At 36.0% G+C, this 18893-nt stretch overlaps 1 protein-coding gene across 2 annotated transcripts in view; it reads right to left on the bottom strand.

Annotated features, from left to right (window-relative positions):
- Positions 1-18893, bottom strand: part of SCAF4 (SR-related CTD associated factor 4) — a 58917-nt gene that overhangs the window by 32637 nt on the left and 7387 nt on the right. For both annotated transcript variants that reach the window (XM_018048224.1, XM_018048285.1), the window contains exons 2-6: positions 5032-5115; positions 4108-4152; positions 2761-2922; positions 942-1077; positions 475-614 (exon numbers count right to left, since the gene is read on the bottom strand). In XM_018048224.1, coding sequence (XP_017903713.1) covers positions 475-614; positions 942-1077; positions 2761-2922; positions 4108-4152; positions 5032-5115 — 567 coding nt within the window. The remainder of the gene's footprint in view (positions 1-474; positions 615-941; positions 1078-2760; positions 2923-4107; positions 4153-5031; positions 5116-18893) is intronic.

The raw sequence follows: 18893 nt of genomic DNA, 5'->3' as shown, positions 1-18893 counted from the left end.
GAGGAACTTGGAAAAAGGAACCAACCTTTTAGTAATGGTTAAGTTTACCGTGAATGAATGTATCACGGATACAATGTGTGTCACTTAAGGTTAAAAGCCAATGGTAGACAATGATGGTCAGAGAGAAGAGAAAATAGACTGAATTGTGAACACTATATATATGTTTTCTAAAAAAGTGTAAAACAATCATCTGTATCAATCCATATAACTTTGTAACTAGCACTGTGAGCAACTCCAACACCCTTAGAGCTCTGCAATTCTCTCCAAAGGGGCACACTATTCCTCAGTGTGCTGGTCCCTTGCTTACCTCTCCCACATTTCCCCCAGTACCCTTGTGAATTTACCTTCCTCACAAAGGCTTTTTCCAGTAGATATATTCCCTCCTCACAATGTGCTCGGTAACCAGGAATGTAAAATAAGAACTGAAAATAGTACCTAACTGCAAACTATTTAATCTTTGGGTAGACAGTTTACCTGTTGACCTTGAGTTGTCTGAAACAGTTGGGCCACAGCAGCAAAAGCATCAGAGCTGGGCAACTGTGGTACAGTTGGTACAGAGTTTGTAGTGGCTTGTGGGGGTTCAGAAGAAACTTTAACTGGAGGTGGAGGTGAACCTAAAAAAGAAAAGATCATTAAGGCCTCAAAAACTTTTAATTCATAAATATTTCCTTTAAGCTCCATTAAGCTTCTTTACTAAAACAATACTCCATTCAGTTTAACATACAGTAAAAAATATAGATTATGGTATTACAGCCTATACTGCAATAAGCACTGAATACTTTTTATTAGAAATAATAATGATGGGAAGAAAACTTTATCTTCCAAGATGTTAACTCAAGTTCCTTCTTACAGAAAAATTCCATCACTATAAACAGATTCCAAACATATCATGTACAAAAAATGATACAATTCTCTAAGTGCACAGACACACCTGACCTTACCTTCATTATTAGTAACATTTTCTGTTACTGGAGCAGCATTACTGGTTCCTGCTGCCATGTCCAAAAGAGGCTGAATAATTTCAATTTTGAATACTCCATTTTTTTGCCAAAGGTTTAATACACGAACTATTTTACTCTGTTATGTGAAAAAACACAAATACACAATAAGTATTAGCATAAATAATTATACCTCTTATGAAAAGAGAACAAAACACCACAGGCTAACATTTCCATGCTACATCTGTTTCATAAATAGAAAACAATCTATCATCAGAATTATAGCCTCATTAAACTACTCTAATGGGCCTTCCTTCAGTAGTGTAATCCAGGGTAAGAAACAGGGAGAGGAAAAAAACAAACAACCTAGAGAATCAGAAGAAATGCATTAGAATTACTTGAAATTTTTATATTTATGATCACAAAGAAACCAAAAAATTCAGTTATCTAAGAAGAGTAAAATCCAGGATGATTTTAATAGTTAAAATATTTAACACAATTAACTGGCCTCTAATTGTTAGGTAAGTTGTTTTGTGGGCTACCAAATTTGAAGGAGATCCAGAGAAAATGTGTTATTCACGGTTACAACTCTTATCTCCTACTCTAGGAATGAACTTTTCTCTTGTACATCTTTCCCACAAGAGCATTCCTCCAAGAATATAGAGAATCCAAAACACAGAAATTTATATGTCATTTATTATACAGGCTCTAGTCTTCGTTATTCTGAGCTTTCCAGTGTATTTCTCCTATCTATTAAGAGTCTATTTTTTTGGTCTATGTTTTTCCATCTTTTTACAGTACAGAGTAAAACCAGCTATAAATGTGAGGAATTAAATACAGTAGTCTGATTGCTAATGAATATCATTTATACTTCAACATCTCTATATGATGGGGAAAGTCAATGATTGGTCCCTTCCTTGTGGAATAAACAACAATTTGACATAAGCACTGTCCTCCTCTACTGCAGAATTTCTTTACCATTCAATCACAAGAAATCTTTCTAATAATGTTTTCTTTAAAGAAAGATGATGCTCCTTTTTTTCCAGTGGTCATGTACGGATGTGAGAGTCGGACTGTGAGGAAGGCTGAGCACCAAAGAATTGATGCGTTTGAACTGTGGTGCTGGAGAAGACTCTTGAGAGTCCCTTGGACTACAAGGAGATCCAACCAGTCCATTCTGAAGGAGATCAGTCCTGGGTGTTCTTTGGAAGGACTGATGCTAAAGCTGAAACTCCAGTACTTTGGCCACCTCATGCGAAGAGTTGACTCATTGGAAAAGACTCTGATGCTGGGAGGGACTGGGGGCAGGAGGAGAAGGGAACGACAGAGAATGAGATGGCTGGATGGCATCACTGACTCGATGGACGTGAGTCTGAGTGAACTCCAGGAGTTGGTGATGGACAGGGAGGCGTGGCGTGCTGCGATTCATGGGGTTGCAAAGAGTCATACACGACTGAGCAACTGAACTGAATTGAACTGATGCTTCTTTTTATTCCAATAGTACAACATTTCTGAAGCACTTCACAAGAAAATAGATATGACTACTACAGAAAAAAAACTGCGTTTTGTTTCAAGTTCACAGAGATCGCTATGTGATCAACCTTTCTAATAATACTGCTGCTGCTAAGTCGCTTCAGTGGTGTCCAACTCTGTGCAATCCCATAGATGGAAGCCAACCAGGCTCCCCCATCCCTGGGATTCTCCAGGCAAGAGCACTGGAATGGGCTGCCATTTCCTAATAATACAGTAGGCTTTAAATACCTAATATATATTTAAGAATAGGGTAAGAATACAAGTTTAATTTAAAAATTATAAACTATACCTTATCTTCAGATGGACAAAGATACAGATATTGGAATGTGGCAGTTATGTTTTTAGAGAATCTTGGCCCAAAAACATCTTTATCAGTTCCAAACTGATGACGAGACTGTCGCACAATTGAGTCGATTACATATAATCCTGGAACCTTGTATTCTGGTTTACACTACAAAGATTAAAGACGTAAAGTCAATACAAGAAAAGTAAATCACAATCTGACACCCATTAATCTCACTGTTATGAAACTATATATCCAAGGTTATTTCTATAGAAATAACTAAAGTTATTAATCAAGTAATTAAATAACTACTTAAATGTTAAATTCTCTCATTGGCTAGCCCACAGGTCTGTAGAGAACTACCATTCTCTTGATGTTTCAGACTCCCAATATTTTACTTTTTTCTGATCCCTCTGTCCTCCCCCCATTCCAGCTTCCTAGAATCAGCATTACTTTACCAATGCCTAAGCCACCTCCATACAGATCTATTTATTATGGAAAAATCTACTCTCATTCATTCTGCTCACAAAAATAACTTTTAACTTTTAAAATCATCAAAAAGCCAATTTTAACCAAAATATTAATTTCAATCCTAATAAAGTACAGTATCAGAGAAACAAAACCCAAAAGGCAAAGTCATTCTTGGCCTTACAAACCGACAAGATAAAATGAATAGACAGATATCTGCAAACATTTCTGGTGGTACAACCTTTATGAAAAATAATTTAGCAATAAACACAAACCTTGTTTGATCCAACAACTCTATTTCTAGAAATTTATACTAAGGAAAACAGACTCCATATTTCCAATGCAGGGGGCACAGCTTGATCCCTGGTTGGGGAACTAAGATTCCACAAGCCATATGGCATGGCCAAAAAAGTTTAAAAAAAAAAAAAGGTACAACTCTAGGTTGGGGGAGAAGACAATGATGTCTAAGTCTCCTTTCTCAGTCCTTTACTGACATAGACATGTGCTGATGTTACATATGTTATCAAACAACTTACAACTGTAGAAGTGGAAAGTGATTTAATTATGATGGGAGAAAGGGAAGTTGAAAACACCAGGGTAATTTCATTTGAAGTACTCCAAGATAAGTTAAAAGTCAACAGAGTCGTCAGGGCAATGGGGAGAGAAGGCTCAAGCAGACAAAAAACTATTTCAAATCCTGACTTGTAGTAAGTACTCAATCAACAGTACTGCTATACATTTTTGTTTTGTTATGAAACAAAAAAACAAGACTTCCAGTGACAACTTTTCTGTAGAGTGACTTTAGAAGTAATTATTCAAATTACAACTCACAAAGTACAATACTGATCATACCTAAAATGAGATAATAATAAAATGGATAGTTACCTTTTTTATGAACTTTTCTACTATTTGAACCACATGCTTATAAAGCTGAAAAGAACAAAAAGAGTATCATTATCCAGCTAACACACTTTTCTGTTCAATATATTTCCTATAATTAGAAAATACCTAAAACCTCAGAATTTGTACAATCTGAATAATTCTCAAGGTAATACTGAACCCTGGTAAATAATCCATAGCAACAACTCAAAAAATTCTTAACAAATCAGAAAGAAACTATTAACTAAAACAGAAACTACAAAAACCCACCAAAAGATTCTTTCCTTCCATTTTTAATCAATAAATCTTCATAAAACAGTTCATCAAGTGACTTTATGGGAGAGAGAAGAACAATGGAACTGGAACTAAATAATGCAGTTTTTAAAGAGACTCACTTCTTCAAAGTGTGATCTTGGGTAAGACATTCAATTTCATGAAGTCTGAAGTTTTTAAATAAAAATAAAGCTAATACTCCACTGATCTATTATGGTAAGAATTAAATGGAATAAGACAAACAGTAACAACAAAAACCCTCAGTCATTCTTTTCCTTACCTCAATGAGTTCAACTTTTTTTTAGCACCACACATAAACAAGGTAATTATGTGAGGTGATGGATGTGTCAATTAGTATAAGCTAATCATTTCACAATGTACATGTGCATCAAACCGTGCTCTATTACATACTACTAAATCTGTCAACTATACCTCAATAAAATTAAAAAATATAAAGAGGAAATACAACATTAACAGATTCTGAAATATGCTACAATGTAGACACATCACACAGTTGTAATTACTTTCAGCAAAACTTGGTTGGTGCTCTTTGACTTAGGCCTGAACTACTTCACAACATGAAACCTCAAATTTAACAATAATATTTTCAACATTTTAAAAACTCTTTCCAAATTAATATATTTCTTTTACTCTTACCTTTATAGCTTTAATAGCAGCTTTCGTGATGAGAATCATTTTGGCTCGAGAGATGGGAGGTTTCATATCCATAAGTGAAAAGAGCTTATTAAAAAAAAAGGAAAAAAGTTTTAATTAAAAGTAAAATTAGAGGTTTACCCTTCATTTTGACAAATATATTTGTAACTAAAAGAATAATAAAATTTCTGAAACCAGGTTTAATAATTTGTCTGGTAAAGAAAAACCAAGAGCTTTCTTACATGCTAGCATCATCACTTTGAAAACAGAATGGGAAAAGATTATGCTAAAATCAGCAAAAAAGGGGGAAAAGGTAAAAAAATTGACAAAAATCTGTAACAGTAGGGTTATAAAACCCTACTGAAGAACTCAAAACTGATTTGAATGGAAACAAACACACCATGTTCCTATACTGAAAATGGCAATATTGTGATTCAATATTTAATATTTCACATCCAAACCTCACTGAGATTTTGGAGGACTTCATATAATTCTGATGTTCACTTGGAGATACACATGTATTACATCAGGTAAGAAATTTAACATGTCATTATAAAACTTAAATTCACAATTTCTTGATTAGTCAGGAATAAAAATGTCACCATATTTAACAAATTTCACTACAGTAAATCCAACAATCAGGGAGTCCCAGGAGATGAAACCACACAGGCACACACCTTTCCCCTAAAGTTTAAGCCCAACCAAGATATAATGAGAGCCCATGAAGAGTCACAATGATAAAATTCTGACATTAAGAAGCTTATATCTAGTTTCTTAAAATCTTGTTTTTGTTTTAACCATAGGCATACATACTCTTCTAAAAATACATTCTGAAATAAGTTTCAGGGTCTTCTAAGCATTATCAATCTTATATGAATCATATTTCCATTTCTCTCCAATTTCAAATATGGAACCCCTAAGACACAGACCATCTTTACCAGACACCTACTAAGAAGGTACCCTAAAGAACAAAAGTCTCCTTTTCCAGAATAAATAGCCCTACCTGTCAACAAAATATTCTGGCAACAGAATTTTTGCAGTTTTTCAAAACTACAGACACAATGGGACTATAGATAGTGGTAACAGTAATTTTTTAAAAAAGTATGCAATACAAGATATGATCAATTTAAGAACCAAAAATGTACTCTGTTTAAGCAGAGAAAAGTAGAATTTTTTGATAAATAATACTAAGATGAATTTGAGTAAACTCTGGGAGATTGTGAAGGACAGGGGAGCCTGGCATGCTGCAGCTCATGGGGTCACAAAGAGTGGGACATGACTTAGGACTGAACAAGAACAACAATACTAAAATACAGAGAATGGGAAAAACAAAGATACTAACACAGAGACTGATTTTTTTTTAAAGGCATTATCTAATTCGGGTCATGATTCTTTATTTCCAGCACAATAAAAATTTTCCGTGAATATAAATGCTCACTAACTGAAAAACAACTAGAGACAGTAATCTTTAAAACTATACAAAACAATGAGAAGCTAAGAAACGATTTAAAGTATTTTAACTCCAATACAAACTGAAAAATATATGCAGCTCACAGTTTATAAAAGGGCATATTCTGCCCATTTCTAAGTTATAAAGGCTATTGAGACAGTTATTTATTACTACAGTTCTATTTCCTTTTCTGGATCTTAAAGCAGAGAAACAGGATACAAAAAGTTGTTACACGATCTTAAGAATGAGTAACAGCGAGAACTACTTTTCTGGCCATTAAAAACTAGCTGCTGCTGCTGCTGAGTCGCTTCAGTCGTGTCGGACTCTGTGCGACCCCATGGACGGCAGCCCAACAGGCTCCCCCATCCCTGGGATTCTCCAGGCAAGAACACTGGAGTGGGTTGCCATTTCCTTCTCCAGTGCATGAAAGGGAAAAGTGAAAGTGAAGTCGCTCAGTCGTGTCTGACTCTTAGCGACCCCATGGACTGCAGCCTACCAGGCTCCTCCGTCCATGGATTTTCCAGGCAAGAGTACTGGAGTGGGGTGTCATTGCCTTCTCCGGCCATTAAAAGCTTAGAGAATCATATTTCTCTGAAGCCTAAGCCAGCACGAATATTCATTTAATGTCCCACATTCTTGATTATTTCTACAGTAAGGAACTCCCCATTAAAAAAAAAAAAACCCAGCCAACTGAGGAGACAAGACAGATTAGTGTTATATTCTGATGAAATGCTCTACAGTTTACATTTAAATCATTTTTCTTAAAAAATTAAAATACAGACTATACCATATAGCAGTATAACTATCACTCAGGCAATAAACCAGCAAGAGAGCATTTAAGTGCTACCATTTAAGAGACAGACAGAGGAAGAGTATTTATTCCACTAAAGAAGGTACAACTCAAGAAAAAGAGGAAGGGAGCAACACTAAGTGCCTAAGTATAAGGTGGTGCATCATCTTATTTAACCACATTAACAATTAACATAGATTGTCACAGCTGTTTTCAGCTGATACCAAAAAGGATTACCTCTGCTTTCAAATGATTCCCAGGGAATGTGTCTGGACTAGAATTTGTTGGTTGTAAAGCTCACAATCCTTAAGATTATCAGTTCAGTTGCTCAGTCGTGTCCAACTCTATGACCCCATGACTGCAGCACGCCAGGCTTCCCTGTCTATCACCAACTTCTGGAGCTTACTCAAACTCATGTCCATTGAGTCAGTGATGCCATCCAACCATCTCAGTCTCTGTCGTCCCCTTCTTCTTCTGCCTTCAATCTTTCCCAGCATCAGGGTCTTTTCCAGTGAGTCAGTTCTTTGCATCAAGTGGCCAAAGTATTGGAGTTTCAGCTTCGGCATCAGTGCTTCCTATGATTACTCAGGCCTATTATCCTTCAGAATGGACTGGTTGGATCTCCTTGCAATCCAAGGGACTCTCAAGAGTCTTCTCCAACACCACAGTTCGAAAGCATCAATTCTGTGGCGCTCAGCTTTCTTTATAGCCTAACTCTCACATCCATACGTGACTACTGGAAAAACCATACAGTCAACTCCTTATACAACGCTGTTGTTGTAAATACATGCAAAGACCATTAACTATGATGGAGAATGCAGGCAAAATATCAAGTAGGCATCTTTGCTCATCTCTCTCTCTATATATATTGCATTGGTTCAGGGATAATGAAGAGACATACTGAATTTAACTTGGGATGCCTACTGAAAATCCAGGCAGATATTTCAGCAGACTGGAATATGGATCTTGAAAAAGCAGAGGTCCTGCTAGAAATTGAGATGTTACAGAATCAAAACCATGAAGACGAGTAAGAAGGGAACAAAGATACAACTAACTACAATATACCAAATATTTCAATGTAGCACAGACAAGGAGGCGACACAAAAGAACACCAGGACAAATGCCAGAAACTAAACCTTTAATGCTACAGTTTTTTTTGTATGGCTTGACTAGCATTACATCATGTGAAATGCCAGGCTGGATGAAGCACAAACTGGAATCAAGATTGCTGGGAGAAATATCAATAACCTCAGATATACAGATGATACCACCCTTATGGCAGAAAGCAAAGAGGACCCGAAGAGCCTCTTGAAAGTGAAAGTCGCTCAGTAGTAGCTGACTCTTTGCGACTCCATGGACTGTAGCCCGCCAGGCTCCTCTGTCCATGGAATTCTCCAGGCCAGAATACTGGCGTGGGTAACCTTTCCCTCCTCCAGGGGATCTTCCCAACCCAGGGATCAAACCCAGGTCTCCCACATTGTAGGCAGATTCTTCACCAGCTGAGCCACATGGGAAGCCCAAAAGTGAAAGAGGAAGAGTGAAAAAGCTGGCTTAAAACATCGAAAAACCTAAGATTATGGCATCCAGGCCCATCAATTCATGACAAACAGATGGAGAAATAATGGAAACAGTGAGAGACTTTCTTTTCTTGGACTCCAAAATCACTGCAGATGGTGACTGCAGCCATGAAATTAAAAGACGCTTGCTCCTTAGAAGAAAAGTTATGACCAATCTAGACAGCATATTCAAAAGCAGAGATATTACTTTGCCATCAAAGGTCTGTCTAGTCAAGGCTATGGTTTTTCCAGTAGTCACGTATGGATGTGAGAGTTGGACTATAAAGAAAGCTGAGTGCCAAAGAATTGATGCTTTTGAACTGTGGTGTTGGAGAAGACTCTTGAGAGTCCTCTGGACGGCAAGGAGATTCAACCAGTCCATCCTAAAGGAAATCAGTCCTGAGTGTTCACTGGAAGGACTGATGCTGAAGCTGAAACTCCAATTCTTTGGCCACTTGATGCAAAGAACTGGCTCACTGGAAAAGACCCTGATGCTGGGAAAGATTGAAGGCAGAAGGAGAAGGGGATGACAGAGGATGAGACGGTTGAATGGCATCACCGACTCAATGGACATGAGTTTGAATAAGCTCCGGGAGTTGGTGATGGACAGGGAAGCCTGGCGTGCTGCAGTCCATGGGGTTGCAAAGAGTCAGACACAACTGAGCGACTGAACTGAATAACTAGTATTATCATCTGCAACTGGGCAAATGCTCAATGAACATCTCTAGGTGCAGCATTCTCTTTGCTACTACACATCTGCATTCAGAATTAATGTGATCTGTCAAAAAACAAACAAACAAAAAAAAAGTATCAACGCAGCCACAGAAAATGATGCAATTCTCTTATACAGGATAATAGCAGCAGTAGGCCCCAAAAGGTACAAAACCTCCTTAGAAAACCTTAGTAAGAGAAACATACTTGCTGTCATCAGTTGTTTTTTGCTGTCATCAGCTGAATGACTATTAGAAAACCTAAACATGAACACTGTTCTGCTGGGTGCCTGATATACAAAGTATTCTAAAAATTATGAAAAAAAAAATCACTCACAATGATTCCTAATATCAATTAAGAACAATTTTAAATTTGGCCCATGACACCTGTAGAATTCATAAGGTTTGAGGGTTAGTCAAAATAACATGATACTCTGCTATTTATTGACAGCATAAACTTTGACAAGTTTAGTTAAACTTTTCTGAATTTCAATGATGTATGAAAAAAAGGGTTAGTAATATTCAATTCACTGTTGGGATTCCCTGGTGGCTCAGAGGTTAAAGCATCTGCCCGCAATGCGGGAGACCTGGGTTCGATCCCTGGGTCGGAAAGATCCCCTGGAGAAGGAAATAGCACCCTACTCCAGTATTCTTGCCTGGAGAATCCCATGAACGGAGAAGCCTGGTGGGCTGCAGTCCACGGGGTTGCAAAGAGTCGGACACGACTGAGCGACTTCACTTTCATAAAACTGTTAGGATTAAATGAGATAATGTATATTATCTTGGCCTATATCTGACACATAAATGGCTCGGTAAAAAGAAGTACATAATGCCCTGGGAATCTTAACATAGATCTCAAGTTTAAGTTTTTGTCATGAAACTGAAGGTGTTAGTGGTTCAGTTGTGTCCAACTCTTTGTGATCCATGAACTGCAGCCTGCCAGGCTTCTCTGTCCATGGAATTCTTCAGCCAAGAATACTGGAGTGGATATCCATTCCTTTCAGGGGATCTTTCCCACACAGGGATTGAACCTAGGTCTCCTGCATTTACAGGTGGATTCTTTACCATGTAAGCCACCAGGGAAGCCCAATTTTTTATTATGGCTTAGCATAAAAACTTTATTGTGTTACATCTACTATTCAAGTGCTGCATTTGGAGAAATTTTCTCCATACTGAAAACAAAGCAGTATCAAAGACTTTTACAGCTGTATAGCACCTTACTACCTAATTTAGTATTCATACTAAACTCACACCTGCTTTCACAATATATGTGGCAGGTCCCATGTTAGTTCACAGGCTTACTAACTCATAACTAATCAGCTCCAACGGTTACAGCTGTCGTCTTTGTACTGACCCCAAATCTCCCTTCTGATAACCTTCCCTCCCTTTTCCTGCTCTAGTTCTGCCTCTGGAGCACAGAACAATAGTGATCTTTCTCATTTGAGAAAGTAAACATAACTAAGCATGTTTTCTTATCTGCTTCAACTATTAGCCAAATGATATGATTTCTAGATCTGACTATACTGGCTAATTCCTTTTAAAAGTATGATAAAACAAAATAAAGAGGGCCTGGATATATTCCTGCAGAATCTAGTGGGTTGTCTTTTGTATCAGTTTCCTCTTCCTGCAGGAACACATTACCACAAACTCAGTAGCTTAAAACAACACTTTTGGAAGTCACAACCTCATTAGTCTGAAATCAAGGCATTGGTAGGGCTGCCTTCCTTCTGGGCACTCTAGGTCAAAATCTATTTCTTTCCTTTTCTAGCCAAAGGGTGCTTATCTGCAAAGTCTCTTTTGCCAAGTAAGGTAACACATTCACAGGTTCTAGGATTCAGAACATGGTCACTCTGGGGTAGGGGAGATCATTTATTATTATTATTTTTTAAAATACTGCTTAGCTGGGGCTTCCCTGGTGGTCCAGTGGATAGGAGTCTCCCTACCAATGGAGGGGTCATGGGCTCAATCCCTGGTCTTGAAAGATCCCATAAGCCTGTGCTCCACAACAGGAGAAGCCATTGCAATGAGAGGCCCACGTTCCGCAATACACAGTAGCCCTCCCTCTCCACAACTAGGGAAAGCCAATGAAGCAATCAAGATCCAGCGCAGTTTAAATATATAGTGCTCAATTCATTATTAACTCATATTTATAAGCAACCGAAACCCTCAGACTGTTTCACTGCAACCTTTATCAGAACTAGAACTTCATGTTGATTTTATGTTGGTTTCTGACAGTCCTTCAATCTACTTAGGTAGTCTAGAAATCACTTTCTGTTTTCAACGTAGCAGCTATTCCAATTAGTTTGTAACTTTCATGAATCTGCTATATAGATGGCTTTTTCCAACACCATGGTTTTTTAAAAATTAGAAAGATCTATACTTGCAACTTGTAGGAAGACTTTATCTAATAATCCGTGGACCCTGACAGTTAGCTAAAATTCACTTAACAATATTCTCAACTTATCAATATTTTTTCTAATTTATTCAAGATGAAATCATGACAAATATCTGAAATATATGGAGTCCTCACTAGACGAAACACACTTTATGAAAGAAAAATGTTTGATTTGGTTTGTGAGAATCTGTTCTAGCTCCAAGTGACTAGAAATCTTTAGGCAGAATCTCTTTCAATGGGATACTTACCCCATCTTATCCTCTTAAACTTACTATAATGAATTATACTTAAGATACCTAGTATTCCTTCCTTTGCTATTATGATCTCCATGATGACAAATTCTGCCTTAAGCTCCTGTTATTAATAATTACTAAATTTAAATTAAAAATTTGGATGTTTTCAAAAATACATACACATACAGTAACAGGCTGGTACTCAAATTTCCCTTCTGACAGATCAAGTTATCAAAGTGTTCCAGTCTACAATCTCCCTCCATCTTTTGCTCATTTGTCTCATCAAATCTGATACACTGGCTTCAACCAAATCAAGAGTTAAAGCCAACTTAAACATTTACTGGTAAAATATACTTTATAAAAGCACACATTAAATTTAACAAAAGAAAACGTAGGGGGGAAATCTTAAAGTCATCTCCACAAAGATGCTTTGTCCCTCTAATTATAGCCTGAAGACAGCTCTATAAAATACTGCTAGAACAATCAGATAAAGAGATACTTTACAGTCTCTTCTAACCTGGCATTTCATTTTATGCCTTTACCAAAGCTTTGTCTGAGCTAATTCTTTAATACTGGGCACTTAATGTGACCGTGTGTATGTATGTGAGACAGAGAGACAGACAGAGAGAGTTGGGGGTGTGGGTGGGCAGGGAAGGAAAGAAGAGCTGCAAGCCAAGCATGTTAGACAAGTACCATTATACCACTCTACCCTAAAGCAGAATATTGTGCATGAGTTAATAACAAACACCAAGAAAAACAATAAAACTGGAAACTGTACAAAGTGTAATAAATAGAGCCAGAAACTAATTAACAAACATGGAAAAAAATGTTCAGTCTTACCAATAGTCAAAAAGGTACAAATTAAGACAATGAGATAACAGTTCACTTATGTATCTAATGGGCATGAGTGTAGATTAGCAAAAAGCAAAGAAAGCACTCTGCAGATGAGAACTAACGGGGAAGTTTCAATTTCAGAGAGAAATCTAAAGCTATATATATCAAGAACTCAAAAAGTCCTATCTTTTAAACCAACAATTCCACTTTTAGAAATTTATCTAAATTAGATGTTCCCCAAATTCTCAAGATGGCTTTTAAAATCAGAAAGCAATTCATGTTATCACTGGTAACCACATCCAAACACAAGTGGAAGGGGAAAAAAGACTGACATACTCTAAAATGTTAAAGATATTTGGTGGGATATTTTCTTACTTAAATTTACCTAATTTGCATTAGTTCAAAAATAAATAAATTAGAATTCATGGGTTAAAAATGGAAAACTTTACATTTGTGTCTAAGACACAGAAATGCATTTCTCCAACTTGATTGTAAATATATAAAATCATCATTACCAGGTACAACTTGTCTGCGGAGTAAATCATATCTTTGAAGTTAACACATATGTTTAAATTAATGCCTTGTAAATCTTTAATATAACTTTTCAAAACTGCTAAAACAAAATTTTTAAAATAAACATAAAATCTGCCATTTAAAATCTTTATAACTGAAGTCTTTGTGCATAAAACCCCAAACTGAAAAATCACTTAAGTATATTTTTTGACATCTGTGCATTAAAGAAAGCATCCCTTTAATTACTGATATATGATTTTTGTTGTTTTGTTTTAGTCACTAACTTGTGTCTGACTCTTATGACCCCATGTACTGTAGCCCTCCAGGCTCTTCTGCCCACGGGATTTCCAAGACAAGAATACTGGAGTGGGTTGCCATTTCCTTCTCCAGAGGATCTTCCCAACCCAGGGATTTACTCCCATGTAAGTTATATTTACTTTCCAGAGAGTCAAATCCTTTGAAACCCAAATATTTAATCAATTTTCCACCTGGTTAAAGGAATGTATGGAGATAAGACAGGTCTGGCACTAATACATAGTATGTCTAATAACAGGGCAAATTTACATGGCTCTTAAGATGGAAAAAAAGAAACTACACAGTTCCTCTGCTCCTATGGAGCAGGGTCTTTACTTAAAACACTACAAATCAGTTCTACTTATTTCTCCATAAGGTTATAAACCAGGTATTTTTACGAACAGCAAAGCTGCATATACTATTCTCAAGTTTAAAGAGTCTTAAAATTTTTCATACTTACCCCTTTCTACACTTCTATACCTTACTATACTTACCCACAAACTCACCAATTTTTCTCCTGGTTCCAGAACCAAGGGAAATGCTTTACAAAATACACACATATAAATGCAAACATATACTGTTAAATTATATATGAAATCACTTTCAAGTTAACTACTTATGTTTCTATGTCCATTATGAAAATAGAATATAGTAATACAGCAAACAGTAGTTTAAACTTCCTCCCTATTTAATTATATCACCAATCCCTAATTCTGTTACCATGTGCCAGAACTAATTTTCTAAGTAGTTAATTTCTGATGACTCACTCCACAAAGTATGCCCTAATTTATTCTTCATGTAAGACTAACTCCCTTACAATTTCCAAGGGTCTATCCTTCAATTAAACCTTTTACTTTAGAACCAAGGCTGCTGCACCCCCTGCCATCAGGCCTTTTAACCCCCTCAGTTCCACTTACTAGATGATTTTTTATTCCTTTCCTCCATTTTGATTCACTGAACTGCAATCAATCCTTAACTCCTTTGTCTTCACTTGCTCACGAAATAGGCCAGGATTTGATCTTTGCAACTGCCAAATATTGTACCCATGCCATTACTCCCCATTTTACTAGCATAGCTGCCAGGTTTCAAAATTGCTTTTATTGTGCCTCACTAAGTAAACTTTGTGTTTACCCAAAGCTGGCTATCAAACATTTTAATGAATTAAACAGCTCCTTCCAGACTAATTGAACAAATAAAAACTGGTTCCAGGATATAAAATCATTTGATTAGAAGAAAAACACTATCCTATACATTGTATGTTTTATCCATATCTACTTTTCTCCCCAGAGTTGTAATGACTAGATCTACAAACAAGCATGGGAATAAAACTGAAAAGGTTAACATTTATAAAATCCCCAATTAAAAATTTTAATCGTGAATATAAATTAGCAAATGAAATATAACATCTAAAAAGCATATCTTAAGTTCACAACACTGACTGCATCTACTGCATTACTGTAGATGACTTAAAAACTTCCAAACTTCATCCTTCTTAAACTCTGGCAAATCCTTCCACAAATATACATTACAGTGCCCTTGCTACTTTGAGTCAAATATACAAAAGTTGTTTGGGAAGCTCTCTCCCTTCATGAACAAGACAACAGTCAAAGATGAGCTGCTCAAAAAACTTCAGAGCAGTACTGTGGGGCTGTGGATTGGACTCAAGCAGCCTCTTAACAGTTCTCGGTGAAATAACACCATCTCTTCCAGCTTCCTTACCTCTAAAATAGAAAGGTATATATAAGAAATATATAGAATATATAAAATAGAAAGAAAAGTATATATAAGAACCCATATGCTAGTATCTAGTTGGGAATAAGCAAATGCAAGATTCATTTACTGTCCTTCCCTTGAACTGTCTCTGCTGGATTACTTCTTAAAATAGCATGTAAAAACTAAAGATATCCTTTCAACAAACTTATGATTCAGGATCAACAAAACAACTTGCAGAGCCAGTCAGCAGCTAATAGATATTGTTTTCGATCTGATAATCAAATCAAGCAATAAAATAATGAAAATGGTGTTAAAACATAACTTTTCTGTGTTATTTTTAAAAGAGTTCTGAGATACAATTCGTATACCATAAAACTCACCTCTTTAAAGTGTACATCTCAGTGGTTTTTGCTATATTCAGAGTTACAACCATCAACACTATGTAATTTTAGAATTATTTTCATTATACCGCAAAGAAATTCCATACCCACTAGCAGTCATCCCCATTCCTTCTCCATCCCCTCATGAATAACCTACTTTCTCTCTATACAGATTTGCCCATTTTGGACTACTTTCATATATTAAAGCAAAACCCCCAACTTTATAAAATATGCTCTTACATTAGTCAACAATGTTTAAGGTCTTCATAAAGATTTGAACATATCTCCAACTGAACCCCAAACTCGGCTGTCCTTGATAAAGTGATTTATCAGCAACTTGTAAATACAGTGAACCAGGTAATACTTTATGCTTTCTGAAAACTTAAAAGGGTATTACCATAAATTTCCCTATTACAGGCTTCCTATAGGGTATTCTAATTCTACATCAGCTAAGGCTAAACTCTGACAAAAGAAGGATTAAAGTGGAGTATTCACGATAAACGGCATAAAGATATACAGGGGATACTGCACAAGATTTATAGACTATAGCATTAGATAATTACTGCTCTCCAGAGTAGTAACACACCTAGAGTTGAACAATGGGAGAAGTCCACCCAGGAGCAGGCAAAAAATGGGTGAATTGTCTGACTTACAAAATAATAAAACTGTTTGAAAACTGTTCTATCATCAGCAAATACTAGCAATTCTAAATGATATCAGGGATAAAATACTCCTTTCCCTAAAACATTTGGTTGACCGAGATTCTTGTTTTTCAGGATAGCCTGTAGTCTCCTTAGGCTCATTTTGTATCTCCAATTCTGCAGTTCCTAAGTGTATATATTCAAATGTTTAAACAGTACATTTAATGTATGATAGCTGTTTGCAGTTCTTCATTCCTGATATATCTTTTTCTGTGTGGTATAAATATTTATAAACAGCAGAGTGAGTCTTAAAGAAAACACAAAGCTTGATGATCCGTGAATAAAAATATGGAGAATGCCATTACATATAATTTTAAAGAGGTTCATCAATTACAAAAGAGACCTACATAGAAACTGTGGGTGAAAATATTTTAGTGAAATTTTTTTGACTGATAGTACATTTGGAAGTCACTAGTTGTTGTTTAGCAGAGAAGTCATATCCGACTCTTTGCGACCCCATGGGCTAAAGCCTGCTAGGCTCCTCTGTCTGTGGGATTTCCCAGGCAAGATACTGGAATGGGTTACCATTTCCTTCTTCAGGGGATCATCCTGACCCAGGGATCGAACACATGTCTCCTGCACTGGCAGATGGATTCATTACCACTGAGTCGCCAAGCAAAGTCACTAGAATCGATGTCAAAAAAGACATGGGTAGTATTTTGATTTCCAGAATTTATTGTGAACTGAGCTTTTCTTAAATTTCTGCCAAAGGTAACTTTATGTTTAAGATTTCCCAACTACTGTGTATCTGCTGCTACACATACAACCTTTAGTAAATAGAATTAATGAAAAGTGTTCTTCAACCACTTACAGGTGGAGATAACACTGGTAAATCTGACTATAATTGTCTACTGAACTCAAATACGGTGAAGATCAACACTGACAATCATTTGACAAATATGCAGAAGTTAAGACTTAAAAGAACCTGAATATTATTACTCATTACTGTGATAGCAGTATGTAGGTAAGATTTTCTACATATAACAGAAAGAAGTATTAATGAAATTTTAATACATTAATCAATTATTTCTTTGTTGTAATATTTACTTGTAAGTGACATGAAGTTCAAATTTCTTTCTTGGCTAATTTTATGATTATATTTGAAAATAATTTTGTTGTTAAAAGAGGAATGAAGCTCAAGAAAAAAGAAAGAAGACAGATGTTCTCAGGATGTCAAATATGTTAGGTATGCTACTGTCTACAATCTCCTCCACATGACCCACTGGATTTATACCAAAAATCATGAATTATCCAAACACCAATTATAACTTTTAAGGGGTACCTGTATAGCCCTCCACTTTTCAAGAGCCCTGGTATTTCCCCCATCCCATCTGAACCTTGGCTTCTAATTCTTAAATCCCCTTCAGAGTTTCACTGGATTTCTTGCTGAATTCACTACTAACTTATACAATGCTTTCTCAATATTATCAAAGTTTCTATAAATACCTCTGGCCTCACAAGCACCAGTAAAGAGTCCTAATACAATAAAATGTTAATTGATAAACCATGCAAATATTGAAAAGGATGAAGGTGACTGAAGCATAATAAATTTTAATACCTTTTCAGCAATCAATCTTCTAGTTTGCAAAAAAAAATCACGAACAGTACATTGTTAATTACACTTAATATTAACACAGAAATGTTGACATGTCTCTTTTAGACTAAGCTCACAACGGAACTTGGTAAAACTTAACCAAATTTAACTATTACCAACTCTATTGAAACTTCAATTGTTAATAGCTGCTTATCCTATACACTACCTAATAACATAGTACAGCTTATTTTTAGCTTATTGTTAAAAAGTTGTATGGTGTTGCTCTGAAAAGATTCTGCATATTATCTCAACAAACGTTATCACAAACTTCTAAAGGTTGATCATTTACCTAACAATGTTTTCCCTGTTATCAAAGTATATTTGAAATGAGTTTTAAACACATGCAGATTATCTACAGAAAAATTACCTGTCATACAACTAAAAAAAAAATAATCAAAAAATGGGCAAAAGACTTAAATAGATGTTTTTTCCGAAGAAGATAAACAGATGGCTAACTGGCATATGGAAAGATGCTTAACATCGCTAATGATCAGAGAAATGCAAATAAAAACTATTACAATGAGGTATCACCTCACATCATTCAGAATGGCCATCATCAGAGTCTACAAATAATAAGTACTGAAAAAGGTTTTGAGAAAAGGGAACCCTCTTATATACTGTTGGTGGGAATGTAAATTGGTGCAGCCACTATGGAAAACAGTATATGGAGGTTCCTTAAAATACAAAAATAGAACTACCATA

This window comes from Capra hircus, chromosome 1 (assembly GCF_001704415.2).
Source record: "Capra hircus breed San Clemente chromosome 1, ASM170441v1, whole genome shotgun sequence".
In the NCBI taxonomy this organism is placed as follows: domain Eukaryota; kingdom Metazoa; phylum Chordata; class Mammalia; order Artiodactyla; family Bovidae; genus Capra; species Capra hircus.
The sequence above is the reverse complement of the archived record's forward strand: the minus strand, read 5'-3'. Positions and strand labels throughout refer to the sequence as shown.